General features: G+C 35.6%; 1 protein-coding gene, 1 long non-coding RNA gene and 1 pseudogene across 2 annotated transcripts; 1 reads left to right on the top strand and 2 right to left on the bottom strand.

Moving 5' to 3' along the window:
- Window positions 1-1,786: 1,786 nt before the first annotated feature.
- Window positions 1,787-6,194, bottom strand: LOC105179743 (dnaJ homolog subfamily C GRV2-like). Its single transcript, XM_020691422.1, has 9 exons — window positions 6,085-6,194; window positions 5,621-5,744; window positions 5,235-5,303; window positions 4,366-4,564; window positions 4,266-4,292; window positions 3,892-4,088; window positions 3,214-3,707; window positions 2,238-2,451; window positions 1,787-2,092 (listed from the first exon to the last, which is right to left on the bottom strand). Exons 1-8 carry the CDS (start codon window positions 6,192-6,194, stop codon window positions 2,448-2,450), a joined length of 1,224 nt encoding a protein of 407 aa, XP_020547081.1. The 3' UTR covers window positions 1,787-2,092; window positions 2,238-2,447.
- LOC105179742 lies at window positions 5,643-12,203 on the bottom strand (annotated as a pseudogene).
- On the top strand, window positions 8,065-12,657 carry LOC110011373. The gene is made up of 3 exons (XR_002286381.1): window positions 8,065-8,077; window positions 8,819-8,820; window positions 12,404-12,657. It is a non-coding gene; the product is annotated as an uncharacterized LOC110011373 (long non-coding RNA).
- Window positions 12,658-17,749: the final 5,092 nt, after the last annotated feature.

The following is a 17,749-nucleotide window of genomic DNA, read 5'->3' as shown; positions in this document are numbered from 1 at the left end:
TAAAACAAAAAAAAAACCGTAAATATAATTTACCCTATATATAACAATTAATAATATAAAAATATTATTAGTAATATATAATAAATCACAAAATACTAATATAATTATAAATAATTTATGTACAATTAATTCAATTTTCTTATTCTAAGTACGCAATAAATATTTTTTTCTATAGTAAATTATATATAATATAAAAAAATATAATTGTATAATATAATACGCTTGTAGACAATTTCTTTAAAAATAATTACTTTAAAATTCATACAAATAAAATAAGTGCCTTGGTCACGTGGTTCCAAATATTTACATATAAAATTAATTTTGACTTATTTAGCCACTGATGTGATTCTTGATCTTTTAACGTTTACAAATTCTTATGAATTTGGTCAAATTTCAAACCAAATTTGTAAAAATTTATAAACATTCAAATTCAAAATCATTAAACCATAAATAATGACAACAAATATAATTATATATATATGTGTGTAACAAACCTATAGATAATTGATGTCTTACTACTTGACATATATACTACATAAAATATTTGGTCTACTTAATAGTTTTTCTAGCAATATGTAATTTCTAAATCATTAAATTCTTAATTGATCTCTAAATTAAATAATCAATTAAAATTTTAAGTTGTAACACTCCAATTCGTTCCATCAATTTTAAAATATTTTTTTCCCACAACACGACAAATAAAATAAAAAATTTAATTAATAAGTGAAAAACATAAGATAAATAAAATAATGGTGATTTTCTCATTATAAATAATTTTTAATATATAATAAATCATAAATAATTATTATTATGCAATATAATTTGCATATAAACCATTTCCGTTGGAATCCAATTATCATATAACATCAAAGTTAGAATTCAACTACTTACTTGATTTTACATAAATTAACTAATTACAATGTTAGAATACATAATTTAACAATATATTATTATAAGAGATATAATTGTCATCACAAAAAAGAAGAAATATAAAAAAGGACAAATACTATCTCCATTATCCTATGCAAATAAATTAAAAACCAAAAATTAATTATAAAATTATTTAATGGCACTCATAAATGAAGAAATATAATAGCAAATTATTCACAAATTTATAATATACGTAATAACTTAATATTCTTTTTATTTATAGTTATATATATTATTATATTATACTATAATAAAAGTATAAACACCACTTATGTATTATTTCAATTATATACCCGTTTAAATAATAAATGAGAGTGTATGGGGATAGATCTATTCTCACCTTTCTGGCTGAAAGGTTTTGGTCAACAACTGTATTCATCAACCTCCAATTCTTATGCTGTCAAAGAGTTGTATACACGAGGAGGAAGTTACTTCAACGTGGGTCCAAGCACTCAAGTAAGAACACAATCTCTACCATAGGAGTAGATTAATTTTACAAGAGTTCTGCAATATGTTACTTGACTATACATGCTGTGAACAAAAAAGTTGAAAATGGAGAACAAGAGAGTTTCAGCAGCAAAGAAGCAAATATGCAAGGTTGTAGAACACAAAGGCTATTATTACTACAAAAATTAAATCAGAGTAGCAAAAACAATGAAGAAATACGCTCCAATTAGTGAAAAATCCAAAAAAATGAGAACCCAGCAACACAACATTGGGTGACAAATGATAAAAAAAATATGATAGCATATATAGTCACCTGCACCACGGAACACCAATACTAAAGCACTTCCGGGAACATCACCATGGTCTTCTCACCAAGTGTAGCAAATGTAACTGAAAGAAAATTATGTGATGAACTTCATTAGAAGAGTTTAAAAGAAAGATGGAAGACAAAAAAGAAAGAAATAGAAAGAAATATAAAGTGCAATGAACAATGTCATCAACTAATCCTGAAAATACGAGCATCTCAGTTCTCGCACTTTCAAACTGACTCAAAACTGAAAAGGTTCGCATTATGTTAGCAACAATAGTAGCGGACGGTTCAGTGGCAGGAGTTGTTGGTTGGTCCACACACATGCAACGGGAAAGGAGAGTTGCAAGAAGAGGTATTCCACCAGCTCTCACAAGCTCTACACCATTCAATGATGAAGACTCGCACCTGAAAGTTAAATATGTGGAAATAGCATAAGCAAAAGTACATTTAAAGTTAAATATGTGGAAATAGCATAAGCAAAAGTACATTTACAAAGTACTTATCTAAAGAAGAATGATATGAAAAAATTAAAGGCAGATGATGAATTTACGTCAACCAAACGAGCTCCGAGGATGCAACTAGAAGATGTGCTCGATCAGAGGAAAGAAAATTGTTATCATCCTTGTCCACTGTAATGGCACTTAAGAGCATAGGATATTGAATGGCACCAATACATTCCCATATCGCCTATATAGAATACATTGGCCCTTAAAGAGAAGCAACAACCTCCAAGTCTGGGGACCTTGCAATCCTTGCATGGTTACCTAAGGGAGAGGAATCAGAAAGCAGTAGATCACTAAAAAGAAAATATGATACATGGAACTCAAATATGAAGAAATACAACCAATTAAAGAGGATTGCATTCCGGCCAAAGACATGCCTCATAAAAACCCTCATATGTAGGGTTCAACTTAGGAATTTTGTCCAACTTTGCTGATCATATTCCAAGAAGTTTACTGATTGCAGAATGAAATATTAGATGGACGCAACAAAACCAAAGGGAAACATATGTAATTAGTCCAAACCTCATAGGAAAGCCCTATGATTTACATTTTCACTCTTCCGCAAAAGCCACTTAAATTTAAATATTTAAATTTATTTCTTGGTCCACACCTTAAATTGAGGTAGTATCATATCTAAGAATTAAATATATATATCTTGGTCCACACCTTAAATTGAGGTAGTATCATATCTAAGAATTAAATATATATATATATATAGCCCCGTGTCCTTCCTACTTCCAAGATATATTTAAAACCAATACTGATATCCATATATATGTGTAAAAAAGCATTTGGCTCATCTTGACAGCATAAATACCTTTTGAGCACTTTCTACCAGTCAAATAATTTGACAGCTTAATTGTGAAAACGGCGTCTAAACAAGTCGACTAATTCATTTGAAATAAGATCTGGCAGCTCATAAGATTCTATATGTTCTTTTTTTTTTCTCAAGCTTAATCATATAGTCTCCGTTTTTTATGAGTAACAACAGATCCTCACACAGGATCAAGGAATTTGGCATACCTGCAAGCACTCATAAGCTTTCTCACTGCCAGAAACTTCTCCCTCCCTTCAGGATTTTTGTCTGGATGATACTTCATTGCAAGTTTCCTATACTGTCTCTTGAGCTTTTCCTCATCAATATACTCAATCTGCTTTGATATATTAGGTATCTCCTCAACTGACTCAAAACTTGGTTTCTTAGGGGCGTCGTCTCTGGATACTTCATCAATGGAAATCTCTAGTATCTTGCAAGCTTCTTCTTCAGAAAGGTCCATTGGCCTTCGAGTTAACTCTTCTCTCCACATTACTAGCAATGATTGCAAAAACTCAACATGTTCAACAATAGGCCAATTAGGAAATCTAATTTCATCACATAAGTTTCGAAGATAATAACGATGACACCACATTTCATCTTTCAGCTCTGGATATGTCACTGGTGGCATTGGAGCATAGTCATATAAGGAATGACAATGCTGTGCCAATTTCTGAGGGAAATCACCAAGATGCTGAAGAACCTAATAAAATAAAACTGTGAGTTAAATGCAGCACTTATTTGCATTGAGGATGACTCAAGTACCACCATGTTTTAGAATGTAAATACTTGAGGATGACTCAAGTACCACCATGTTTTAGAATGTAAATACTAAATGCTTGGGGTGAAAGACAAGTAGCAAACTCCAGTTGCCGATTCAGGGCTACCTTGTGTGTCCAAATAATCTCAGGAGTGTTAGAATCAGAAACCATTGCTGCGGCAAAAGCAACTGGGCCGCTACGTTCCAGTACGTAAAGCAATGACTCAGGTAAGAGGCCGCCCAAAACACTTCGTTTCACCAAAGGTAGAGAAGAGGAAACTGCAGCTTCCTCACCACCATGAAAAGCTTGATAAACACGAGTCACTGCGAAGAGTTGGGCAATTGAAATAAGATTAGATCAAGGGTAAGCCAGAGCAAAATAAAATGCGCCTGTACTGTATAATCGGATCATTGCTTTTGGGTTCCTAGTAACTAAATGTTAACAAAAGATGCTTGGGGTGAAAGACAAGTAGCAAACTCCAGTTGCAGATTCAGGGCTACCTGACGGATCAGATTCTCTGCTTGCATCTTGTGTGTCCAAATAATCTCAAGAGTGTGAGAAGCAGAAACATTGCTGCGGCAAAAGCAACTGGGCCGCTACGTTCCAGTACATAAAGCAATGACTCAGGTAAGAGGCCGCCCAAAACACTTCGTTTCGCCAAAGGTAGAGAAGAGGAAACTGCAGCTTCCTCACCACCATGAAAAGTTTGATAAACATGTTCTGGATGATACAGGTATAGACAAAAGGACACCAATTCAAGGCCTAAACCCAATGAACTCCAATTCTCAAATTGATCAGCCTACTTAATTATTTCAAAGTTTCAAATCTAGATCCATTAACAAGTTGCATATTTCAGAGACCAAATACAATAGAATGGTTTTGGGGGTAGCTGATCATAAACCAATCTTGAGTAGCATAATCATTCATGATACATGTACTCACAGAGCTTCACAACTCAGTAAATTACCAAATGAAACAATACTTGAGCAGGAGCTCATCACTTTCAATCTTACCCAAACTGACTAAAAAAAAAAGGAACATCACCAATAACGTCTATTGGAAGATTCGTTACAACAAAATATGACATCTTTCTCTGAATATTAAATTACTAAAAGATCCATTAAATTCTAAAAACCATCATATGTGTCGATTGTGTTCCACGGTTGGAAGTCATCTTTGTTGAAAGACTGACTGCTTATAATTTTTTAAAAAAGAAAGGTTAAAAGTAACAAGATTTGATGCAGCTAAATCTGATGGAAAGCAAAACCATGATTAAGTCAGTATCACATTATGATCTAGTTTAGCAGGGGATCGGTCAGCTGACCAAGCTGCCAGCCGTTGACCAATTCATGCAAAAAACACGAACTCAAGGGTTTTAGCTACTAGTTGTTCAAAAAATTTCAGGAAAAACTCACTCAAGAATAATAGGTCAGATAAAATGCAACACAGATTAAGGAGTCATGACTTACATCAGAGGCACTCAGTATGACACGTACTTTGGTACAATAGGCCCCTTCTGTTGCAAATGCATGCAAAACCTACGCGAACACAACAGGGATTATGTGACCACAAAGAGATTATGAACACAAATATATTTCTGGAGAAATTAAAAAAAATAGAACTCAGACCACCTTGAGCAACTTATCATATGAATTCAGAACATATTTCTTTTGCTAATTATGCACCACTTCTGTCCCACAAGGTTGGTCTGGCATTTTATGTTAGTTCATTGCAAATGTTCTATACTTGGATATAAAGCCATTTATCATTTAATCTAAAGGCACCATCTGAATTTTCCAAACCACCATGCAGAAAAGGCAGTATGTGTTCACACAAATCATGATATGGTACAGACCTTAGTTGCAAGAACCCGGCCAATTGCTGCTTCTGACTCATTCCAGTTCATCTGTGAACAAAGCCCATTTCTTCCCCCAGCTCGCCAATCAAGAAGGCCAAGAAGAACTTCCACAAGACCGACCCTACAATAATTATATGCCATGTTACTATTGCATGACGCAGAGAACATGCAACAGTAGTTTTATCAGGATGCATATCCCAATAATGTTCTAAAATCAGACTCAATCACCCACCAATATCTTAGCCCAGGTGACAGATAATTGCACGTTGTGGGCCGAAAATTACTTTGTATCTAATAAATACTAATTGCATGATGTTGCATTACTTATGCACCCATCTTAGAAAATTTATCATGAAAACACAGATGAATTTATGCGCATTGTTGTTTCATTAACCACGTCTGCACATTTGACATGCATAAAAATTCTACAACTTAGGGTCTAAAGAGATATTGATGCTCACTTGAGACCCTGTGCAACAAGTGCATCTCTTGCTCGATTCCCTGCAACTACAACACGCTTTAAGGTTTCAAGAGCTAGGATGCTTCCACCTTGCCAACCAATCGCTTTCATAAGAAGTGGAACTACCTGAAGAAAAAGCTCATCAGAACAATACCAAACTTAGCAACAGATGTTTAATCAGATAAACACATCTTTTTTATGATATTTTCTTGGAGGGGAAAAAGGGGGGCTGCTTAAAACCACAGCATACCTGGGATGTCCCAACACTGCCATCGCTTCTGTACAGGTGGTGCTACCTGCAAACTGATGTAGAACACGTAAACAACTAAGGCGAACTCACTCCTGAGGAGTTTGTGAATTTTGTTGCGACGAACCATCCTCAGATACATAGGTTTCTGAATTTTGTGAATTTCTCTGCTTGCTCCATAGGCTACTGCAGACACAAGTTTGGGCACATAACCAAGATATCCAACATGTTCTGCAAGAGCGGGGTACACCAGGGTAGCAGAAAGAAGTAGAGGAAGTTCAGTGTCAACAGCTTGGCCATCATATTATGAGGCGGCAATGGATGTAAGGTACTGATCCAGCACCCCTTCAAGAAATCTATTGGGATTTCTAAGTGGAAATTTGGGATCTTTCAGGAATAACCTAACATAGATCCCTCCAACCTAGACAGCAATACATGATGTAAGTCATTAAACAGAATTAGCGTTCTTTAGAACATCCATGTAATCAATCAAAAATAAAAGAGTACATCTGCAGCACACAACAGTTATACCTGAGGTTCATTTCTCATCTCCTGTTGGCCAGAAGCCTGCACAGGTACATCCCAATCAACAACCCGTCCTTTCACCTGTTCACGGTACAGATCCGAAGCCATAGTTGCTATTTGTGCAGACAATGATGCAGCCATTGCTGGTGTCCAGACAAGTTCAGGAGTTTCTGTTATTTGTTCAAGAGCAGTCACAACTGCTTCACCAGGACCATCCCTGATTACCGAGACAAGGCCATCAGGCAGAAATCTTGCCAGAGTTATCGCCATTCTAGGCCCATGCATAGTCTGGCCAACAAGCTTCCCTAACAGCGAAGCTGCTGCGGCTCTTTGCTGCAACGGAATCTCTTCTACACAAATTTCCATTTTAGAGAGCAAGATAGAATTCTTAAGAAACCGCTATCTATGAGATCAGCATACCCTGTATTGGCAAGAGAACTTCAAGAATGAAAACCACCCGTCCATGCTTTGCAGCTGCCCAAGCTAGCTCCGGCGTGCTTGCCTAGGCATAGAGAACATGCAAAGCTCCTTCACGACAGCTGGGAAATGAGTGAAGCAACTGTAATAAAATAAGCAAACCAGAGCTATCTGCGACCATTGCTTCCACACAAGGTGCATATGTTGTCAACCGTGACAAAACAAGTAGACATAGCTGAGGAATGTTGCTTGATGAAGAAACAGGAAGAAAAAAGCATTCAAAAAGGGGCAATAGCTTCTCCTTTGTGGAGACCACTGAAGCTAAATTCGGATTCTTTGTCAAGGGTGACTAAAAAAGTGTCAGACGAAAAACCACCAGACTTCTACCTGAAGGGATAGCAGACCATATTGAAGATTTTTAACTAATTCCAAATCCTCCCTCTCCAAGCTTTTCCCATCAAGTGATGCTGAAGAATCATCAGAAATGCTGCTCGGCAGATCCATCAGTGGTTACATCACTATTAACATGAGTATCCATGCTTGCAGCGGGTGCATTATGGACTAGATGTGATATAAAATCAACAAGGGGAAGACAGAAGTCCTCAGGCTCACTAATTTCAAAATCTGGTTGATCATTATAGACTCTCAAGTACACGTTGCCAATATAGAGCTCCTTAGATAATGCTTCATAAACAAAGGAATGCGAATCTTTAAGGTCATATGAACCATGATAACTGAGGCTTGCACGCTGCTCTTCCACAAATTTCAAAAGTTCTGCCTCGAGTGGAGGAATTCCAGATTATCTGTAAATGAAAGATCAAGTGAAACTATGTCATGATATCTGAGAGTCCCACAAAGTCATCAACTATGGCATAGCTCATCTACAAATGGCCATCACTTGGAACTACAGTATATGTGTTTAAAACATTTTCAATCTAGATAGTTATGGAAAGTAACACCCACACCCCAATTATTATCAGAAAGACAACCTATATATAGATTAGAATTATAACTTGCACATAACAGATATCCTTTTCTTAATCATTATGCAAAAAATAAAACCTTCAGGCTCGTGAAAAGAACTTCTGGTGCAAAATCTTCTTTTTTTGTTTTTTTGTTTTTTTTTATGGGGTGGGGAGGAGGAAAATGTGCAAATAGGTTTGCATATCAAACATAAGAAATGCATGGAAACTTCACAACTAGTCATAGATAGGAAGGGCATAGATTTTAAGGCCCAACACCAAATTTCTTTGATCTGACAAGATAGATATACGGACGAAGATACTCTATTAGATGCAAACAAATAACCTCTTCCCTCAAAGAACCAATAGTTGACTTGCAAGAGATTCTTTGAATTAAATACTATGTCCAGTGCAAAAGACAGTTCAAAGGAAAATTAAGTTCTCTAGATTTAAATGCAGAACGTCTAGAAAACATCCATGCCACCACCACACCCGGATTTGCTAGTAGAAAAGTAAACCGGGAAAAGAAAAAAAAAATTAAACTTGAATCAGTTATAGAATCTTCATGACAACTACATACCAAGTAGTTAAAGCCAAGAAGATCTAAGGACGTAAATTTGAAACCTTTTAATAACACAAACATGTAGAACATATTGCTTTCCTCTCTTTTTTCCCTCAGTTATCTACATCTAATAGAACCAACAAAGTACTTACAAAAGAAGAAAGAAGCAAGTATTGCCTACATAACAGAAAAGGTATGTTAAGAAGCCTGCCCTGTTATACTGCTCTGAGTTTCACAACATTCAAAGAAAATATGCAGATACTGATGCAAGAAGATGAGGCAATGCTCAAGTAGCACCTAATATGTTTTTTCTTTGTCAAAATGCAAAATCTGCAGCCTTTACCTCAGGGGACTCCAAGTTTGAGTTTAATGTGAATAGGAGGTCTTTTGCTAATTTATTTTTCAGCATGCTTGCAAGTTTAGGGGTTAGTAAAGCTCTAAGGGCATCAGCTGCAGCCTGATTGTAGGGTGTCGGGATCTCCTCGTCAACCAAACCACTAAAGCCTTGACAAGGCATGAGATGCTTTTACAGCATGTAAGTTTTTTGCTATTTGAACGCTAGTTCCACATCATGTGCATCTGTCTTATCTGATTCCTCTGCCGTCGAATCATATTGGAGCAACAATGGTATAAGGTACCTGAACAAACAAAAAGTGACCCTATAAAACCACAAGCTTCTGAAATGGACCTGGATTCAAACAAAATAATCCACCTGAGAAAGACCATAACATCACGATAAAGCAGTTTGCAACAGTGGAGTGGTTTTAAGATATAACAGGCACATACCAGCTGATGCAGAGGCCTTCAAGTTCACAATGTTCATAAACCATAAACTTCCACAGTGCCGTAGAATAAGAAATTTTGTCTTTCAAAGAATAGTCACCATAAAGTACCTTCAACAAAATAGTTCCAAGATTTTTTTCAATTTTAAAATAAAAGTTGGACTCTCTTGGCAAGCAAATTGACTCGACAAAAGGTACCAAACAAATAAACATTAACTCTATGAACCCTCAAGTTTGTAAATGGACCTCGATTCAAGTAACATACCACAAGAGAAAACTAAAACATCAAGGTACGGCAGTTTTTTGAGAAACATCAGAGTGGTTTTTGTAAGATGTAACAGTCATGTGCCAGCTGATGCAGTGGCTTCAAAATTCATATTGTTCATAAAGCTTAAGCTTTCACACTTCACGTAGAAAAAGTACATTCTGCCATTCAAAGAATAGTCACCACAAAGCATCTTCAACACTAGAGTTCCAACATTTTGTTCAATTTAAAAAAATAAAAATATGACCACCTTCACAAGCAAATAAGTTTTCTATACAAGCTCAGACAGACACAGAATATGCCAGCAACAAAGTCATCCACATGAGCACAAAGAGCATTATAAATAGACCAATATGGGTAATTTCATTATGTATTGCACAAAGAGCACTAGGTATTGCAGCTTCTCTTGCAACACTCGACGATTCAGTATTAGCAATATCAGCAGCATCTCCACAATAATATCCTAAAACAATAAGATCGAATAAATAGAATAAGCACTTTAATTTCAGATATTGATATTAAATAACTTCTCTAGATAGATCAACATAAATATCGATAGGAATTAAGCCAGTACAAGTGACTTACCAGGACTGAACCCCGCGTGATAAGCTCTTGGGCTGAGCTTTTTGCACCAGTAGTCAAGAAAAACATTGATTTAAGAATGCAACCAAAGATTAAATCACTAAAGATGCAGAGCAACAAAAAGTAACACAGACCTAATATTACCAAATGATGGTATCTAATTGTATCTGTTGATTTTCAATGGATAAGATGCACTACTGCTATATACTGAACTTGCACCCTCACCCTGCTGGGATGGCAATCTAAAGGGAATAATTCATAAGATTGAAGAAAACTATAATAAAATAGAATTTAAATATTGTTACAATAAATAGAAGGCCAGAATCTATCTCCTCCTCCTCCCAACCAAAAACAGTAGTTTCATAAGAAAAAGGCATGCCTAAAGTAGAGGATTTTACACACAAAAATTTTCAGCACCAAGATGTGACAAGTTTTTAATAAATCAATAAAGAAAAGAAAGGACTGCCGCAATGTCTTTAAAGTTACTGCCTCCAACATAATGAAATACTATGTGCATGTAATCTCAAAACACAAACGCCGCAATACATTATGCAAATGCTAACTTATCATAACGAGGGTAAGAGGCCAATCACATCAAAACACTTCGTTTTGCCAAGTATAGAGAAGGACAATCAAGCTTCCACAAAATCTATGGATTTCTAAATGTTATCCTCGACGCTGAAACAGTACCCTTTATCTCCTTACATCTACCTAGTCGGGACGGATTTCGCTTTTCTTTCTTTTCTTTGGCCACTAATGCATTTTTTTTCTTTTTTCTTCCCCTTTTGCTTTTGTCACGGCTTTTATTTGCTTTTTTTCCTTTGGTTTTGCCCGTGACTTGTGTTCTTTAGGCCGTTTTCCGGTCTTTTGACGCGAATGACAACACTTGTGGTGAAGGCACCCGGTTACTCAACCAAAAAACGTCGCATTCTGGCCTTTTGACGCGAATGACAACACTTGTGGTGAAGGCACCCGGTTACTCAACCAAAACACGTTTTACCTAAAGTGCTTTGCATACTCATAGCTCCGGCCACCGTTTTACGTGAATAACAACATTTGTGATGAAGTTACCCAGTTACTAAGTGACCTAAACCATCGGAGTAGATATAATTTCCTTTTTCTTACTTTTCTTTCTTTCTTTTTCTTTTTTTTTTCCCGGAAGGGGAAGGGCCTTTGAATTTTTCAAAATATATGCACGTCCCATGTTAGGGATATAAGGATCAATCGGGTAGAGTTTCAGCAAACAAATATGATCTCACAAGAATCCTAAGATTTAGTAGAAGCAAAGAAATTCCAACTCTCTTTCAAAGCAATTCAAAATGCATGAAATTATGCCTCAACAACTCCACAGTTAATCAAAGCAACAATCACATAACGCTAGTGCACATTCATGTCTCAATCTTATGACTTCCTAAATCACATTTATTTGTCAAATTACTAAAAAATAATATAAAGGAAAGTAGTTTATTAGTGACTGGCAAATGAAAACAAAACAATCGTAGTTTGATAGGATAATAAAAGATAAATGAAAACTTAAAAAGAAGATACCCTCTGGTTCCTACGTGTTAATTAACACTACATATGTCATGGAATTCTTTACTTTTGAAATGGTTTTATCTTTACTGTTGCCTAAAATGAAGTGAACCAAATGATCAGCAGATTGATGAATAATCTATCCTTCAAATATCAAAATTCATAAAAGGCAAAATGGCAAGCACCAATCAGCATTAACAGAACGTTCAACCAAAACTAGGAAGCAATGAGATAGAAAGAACAATCTGAAGATGAAAACGAAGAATCACTTCTTGCAATAAGTTAATGATACAAACATACTATCCACAATTGTCCAAACAGAGAGTTCGGCTAAAAAGGCAGTCCATAATTAATCACCCAAATCCAAGAAAAAGAATTAAATAAGATGCTAAAAATACACCCAAATCCAAGAAAAAGAAGAATAAATAAAATTGAACAGAGAAAGAAGCCGTACTCGTCGCCGTCCTCGTTGCCGACTTACCGTCCTTGTTGCCGTGAGTTTGGGGCTAGGGTTCTAAGAGATGGGTTTGGGGAAGAAATGAGAGGAGAAAGATGGAAGCCGTACTCGTCGCCGTCCATGTTGCCGACCTACCGTTCTTTTTGCCGTGAGTTTGGATTTAGGGTTCTAAGAGATGGGTTTGGGGAAGAATTGGAGAGGAGAAAGAATGGAGAAGAACCAGACAGAGAGAAAGAACAAGGAAGCAGTAACGAGAACAAGAGAGAGATAGAGATGGGTTTTTGATTATTCACTTTCTGTAATCTTCTTCTTATTATTATTATTAATACTAATATTGTTATTATTATTATTTATTATTATTATTATTATTATTATTATTATTATTATTATTATTATTATTACTACTACTATATTACTACTACTACTATTATTACTACTACTACTACTACTACCACTACTACTATTATTATTATTATTATTAAATGACTAAATTATATATATTATATACTATATAACATATAAAATATTATATATATAGATTGGAGAGAAGCGCAAAATTATCAAAAAGATATACTTTCCAAACCTATAATTGCAGTTAACATCCGTGTACCACTAACTCTGGCCTCAGTGAGTTTTTTTAAATTTTTTTCATATAATAGAAGGTGTAATTGATACTTTATTTTTTACAGAGAACTTTTTGAATATTTTCAATATCACTGTGGGGCCTTGTATAGTTTTTCCATTTTCTTTTTGCTCCATTTTTTGCGGGCTTTTTTTTTTCCCTCAATTTATAGAGGGTGGTTGTTTGTTTTTTTGTCTCTATTTTTTCCTCCAAAAAAGGCGAAATAGTAAATTCTAGTTGCACCAATAGAATCTCGAGTCTTCTGTTAAAATTCAACAGAAAATGGGGTTTGGGGATTAAACTGAAATTTTTTTTATAAGAAATGGGATTAAAACGAAAATTGCGTAAATCACGGAATTAAAAAAATTCCTTTTTTATGAGACGAAAAAGATAATTTAGCGAAGGACCTAGAGCGAAAATGACAATTTTTCATAGTTTTGGATTATTCGGTCCTCCTAACAACTACTATTACTATCTAATAGAGATTTTAAAAAATCTGTACTCGCATCACGTCATTAGAACCACTAGACGAGTAATATTGGATAATATTGTTATTCACAATTTGATTCAGTACTGACATGAAGAAACAAACTCCAATTCAACCTTCATCAATGATCGATCATTGATAATTTAGGTTTTCAGACTGACTTCAATTTTGGTACAGAGAGATATTTGCATTACTATTTATACGTTAACTCGACATGCTTGACCCATCCCACACTATTATGTCCAATTGATTTTACACTATTTTTCAGTCCCAACAATAAAAGGCAGGCTACGAGGCCTAATTTAATTAGTGAAATTAAGTCTTATAATATTTTGATCGTGAATTCAAGTTTTATTAATATATGAATATTGATCTACTGTAATAATACATATATTTGATATTGGTACATAGTTGTAAAGACCCGAGTACAGAAGAAACGAGGTGATTGAAAATTCCAAATAATTAAAGAGTATACCGACACTACAAAAAAAAATAACTTTTTGCTACACTATAAATGACACGACTTAAAATTCATTGCAAACCGATAATTATAACCACGATTAAACAAAACTTATGCGAAAAATTAAATTTTTACTTTATATTTTATTATCATTTTCAGTTATAGTCAAAATATTTGCCATGATTTTAATTATTACTAATATTTTGACCTCACTTGTATTAATAATGGCTAATAACCGTTGCAAAGCTATTATTAATATGTATTCACCATTTTTGTTTTTTTTATTATAATAATTAATTATAGTAAAAAATTATAATTCTTATTTCTGACTCATTTTTGTTGAGTATGATCAAAATAAATCCCCCCCATCATACTACCATACAACAATGTTTTTAATTGATTTTACAATTAATAGTAAAGTAATTATAATATAAAATAAAAAAAAATACAAGTAATTCCTATTATATTGAAAATTAGTAAATGCAATATTTGTAGGATTATATCTTACACATAATCGAAAGAATAATTAGAAACAATCAAAAAATTTTAAATTTAATTATAAATAAATTATATGTCATAATTGAAATACAATAAAATTTGAATTAATTAAATTGGAATTCATTATAATATTTGGGAGCAAATTATATTAATTAAAAAATTAAATAGAATATAATGATAATTATCAAAAAGATGATATAAAATAAAAAAATAGGGGTGAGCAGCATCATGCCACCCACCGCCTCACTTATATATAGGTACATTGTTTTGCAATTTGCCTCACACACATCCAGATTCCGAAGATGAAATAGGTACGAAAAGTTTTATTTATATTATTTAATTTTATTTATATATTAATTGTTGTTGATATTGTTAAATGTACTATTTAATTGAAAATTTTTATGAGTTTGGCTATTTAAATTAGAGTTAATTAAATATCACATTTTTTTTCGGTAAATTAAGTATCACATTTGATATGATATAGTTGGTTAATAAAATTAGATTAATTAGATTTGAATATTACTATAATTAATTTACGCAATTCCATCGGAATTATTAACCAAATATGTAATTCTATATATTAAGGTTTAATTAAATTATATAGTAGTAAGGAATCAATAAAAAATTCATAAAAATATTTCGTCTCGGGATGCATGCTGCCTGACAAGGGCTAATTAACTTGTCCAAAATTACGCTCAGCCCTCGGACAAGTAATTTAGCAATAATTTTATATGAAACATTACAGGATGAGATAGGTCTAAAATCACTTACAGACATAGGAGTATGAACCTTTGGAATCAGAGCCAAAAGTGTAGAGTTGACTTGCTTAAGTAATCTCCCCGTAGAGAAGAAATCCAGTACCGCCCTTGTCACCTCTGCTCCCACTACTGGCCAAGCAGCCTTATAGAATCCTAATGAGTAGCCATCAGGGCCCGAAGCCTTATCCTCTGCAATGTCGAACACGACTAACTTCACTTCCTCCGGTGAGAATGGTGACAGTAGGTGGCTAGCCTCCTCAATTGAAATTATATGCCTCGCCCATGGTCTGAGGTAGTAAATGTCCACTAATGTTCGACGTCTGTTACCTCCAAGGAGGTTCTGATAATAAGATACAAACTCATGCACAATAATGTTCGACGTCTGTTACCTCCAAGGAGGTTCTGATAATAAGATACAAACTCATGCACAACTTCCCCTGAATCCGTGTGAGTTGTACCATGCTCATCATTAATCTGCAAGATTCTCCTCGCCGCCCTCCTATGAGCAATCTTGCGAAAGAAAACCCTAGAGCATTGATCACCATCCTTCATCCACTGCATCTTGGCTCTCTGTTGTAGCATAATTTGCTCAGTCTTGGCCGCCTTTGCATACACCATCCGGCAATAATTTTTTAGGTAAAGGAAGAGCTCATTCTGTCTGTCCGAGCTCACCAATGTTTGCGCCTTATCGAGAAAATCTTTTGCCAATTGGACATTACGAGTCAAGTCCCCCTTGTTTCTCCTTTGCTGTCTGAAGACCTGTTTTAGGGCCTTGAGTTTATGTGTCACCGCATACGCACACCAATCACCTCATGCTGCCAAATATTCTGAACACTAGGGATAAAATCCGACGAGTTGGCAAGGTAATTATCGAACCGAAACATACCTCCATTATGTTGCGGTGAATCCCCATGAAGGACAAGCGGTGAGTGGTCAGATGTCCGGGGTAAAAGACTATGATATGATGAGGTAGGAAACCTCGCAAGCCATCGGTCATTGATGAGAATTCGATCCAGTCTCTTCCATAAAGTCCGTGTTGTCGTATTGTAGTTGTGCCATGTGTACCATTCTCCTTGCATGGGCAGTGGTTACAATCCGGCTTCCTGAATCCCAGCATTAAATTCTTCCGTAGCTATCCTTATATCTCCTGATATTCCGCAAACCTCATTTAGATCACAGACAGCATTGAAGTCCCCTCCCACCAGCCATGGGTCATTTGAGCACTGCGGTGCCAATGTCCCCAATGTATGCCATAGAGTCCGTATCAATCACCTCGGAGGCACCATAGGCAATAGTAATAGTACAAGATTCATGGAGTGCTTTAATAGTAATACGACAGTGAATAAATTGTTCGCCCAGATCAAGAATATGAACATCCAATAAATTATCATCCCAAGCAATCCAGATACGATTTCCAAAAGAGGCATAGTCTACAAACCATTTCCATTGAGGTAACAGAAATGACTGAATATGCATGACATTAGTAATACGAACTCGAGTTTCAAGAATGCCCAAGAAGTGTAACCTGTACTCAGAGACGAGATCCTTTAATGCGAGCTGATGGTCTCGTTTGTTCAGCCCAGGGACATTCCACACGGCTAGATTCAACATGGATCACGTCCAGTGGGGTTGCATGTGTTAGGACCCCTAGGTGGCTCATCTGTGTCATCAAGGTAGTGTAAAGCATCAAAGGCGTTATATAAAACCACTGCCTTACCCCTATCGTTGTGTTTGTTGGCATTGTGTTCCTTATGCTTGTCATCCTCGGCTTTTCTCGAAGCTCCAACTCCTGTACTATTAATATTCGAAGCCTTCCTATTCTTTTCAGTAGTGGGTGGTGGTTGGGAAACATTCACTTTCGGTATATACACAGTTACCGGAGGTTTAGTGGGTTTGAGGGGTTTGTTCAGTTCACAATCTTTTGTCATATGACCGATCGTCATGCAACTCGTACATTTTGGGGGAGCCATTCGTATTCGACATCAATTTTACATGGTGTTTCCCCTCTATCCTCATTCGGTGTCATGATTATAATATGTTTTCTCAGCGTCTGTGTAACGTCTAGCATCACGCATACACGAGCAAAATCCAGTCTCGTGCATGCCCTCGTTATCGCATCTGGTAGAGGGGTTTACCCACTCCACTTGCAACAGTACTCAACCCTTCCGTTGTCCAGTATTCCATAGGAAGGTGTCAAAGTTTAATCCAGATAGGTATTTATGTATGCTTCAATTTCCTCATAGCTATGCCCGATTCCCACTTCTGTAGTATTATTGGCTGCCCTTGGGACAGCCATGGACCCCCTTCTATCATCTCCTCCATATCAATGACAGTTTTAAATTGAAAGAAGAAAAAACCATTAGTTGTCGCTGTTACCTCACGCAGAGCGGCCCATACCGACTGAGCGTATTCCTTCAAATGATGGAAATACGACCGCTTTCCTAGAAAGTATCCAACTGCAATAGTTTTCCAACGCTTAGCTCCATCATGCACAGTATCCAAAGATGGG

The sequence above is a fragment of the Sesamum indicum genome, unplaced genomic scaffold (assembly GCF_000512975.1).
Source record: "Sesamum indicum cultivar Zhongzhi No. 13 unplaced genomic scaffold, S_indicum_v1.0 scaffold00197, whole genome shotgun sequence".
Lineage (NCBI taxonomy): Eukaryota > Viridiplantae > Streptophyta > Magnoliopsida > Lamiales > Pedaliaceae > Sesamum > Sesamum indicum.
The sequence above is the reverse complement of the archived record's forward strand: the minus strand, read 5'-3'. Positions and strand labels throughout refer to the sequence as shown.

What these genes read in the sequence shown, in the direction of transcription:
- LOC105179743 (XM_020691422.1), bottom strand. Translation starts at nt 6,194, where the DNA reads ATGAAAGCGATTGGTTGGCAAGGTGGAAGCATCCTAGCTCTTGAAACC. An exon ending in GCCGGGTTCTTGCAACTAAG is followed by an intron (nt 5,304 to 5,620) that starts GTCTGTACCATA and finishes GTGTTCGCGTAG; the next exon opens with GTTTTGCATGCATTTGCAAC. An exon ending in TCATACTGAGTGCCTCTGAT is followed by an intron (nt 4,565 to 5,234) that starts GTAAGTCATGAC and finishes ATAATTAAGTAG; the next exon opens with GCTGATCAATTTGAGAATTG.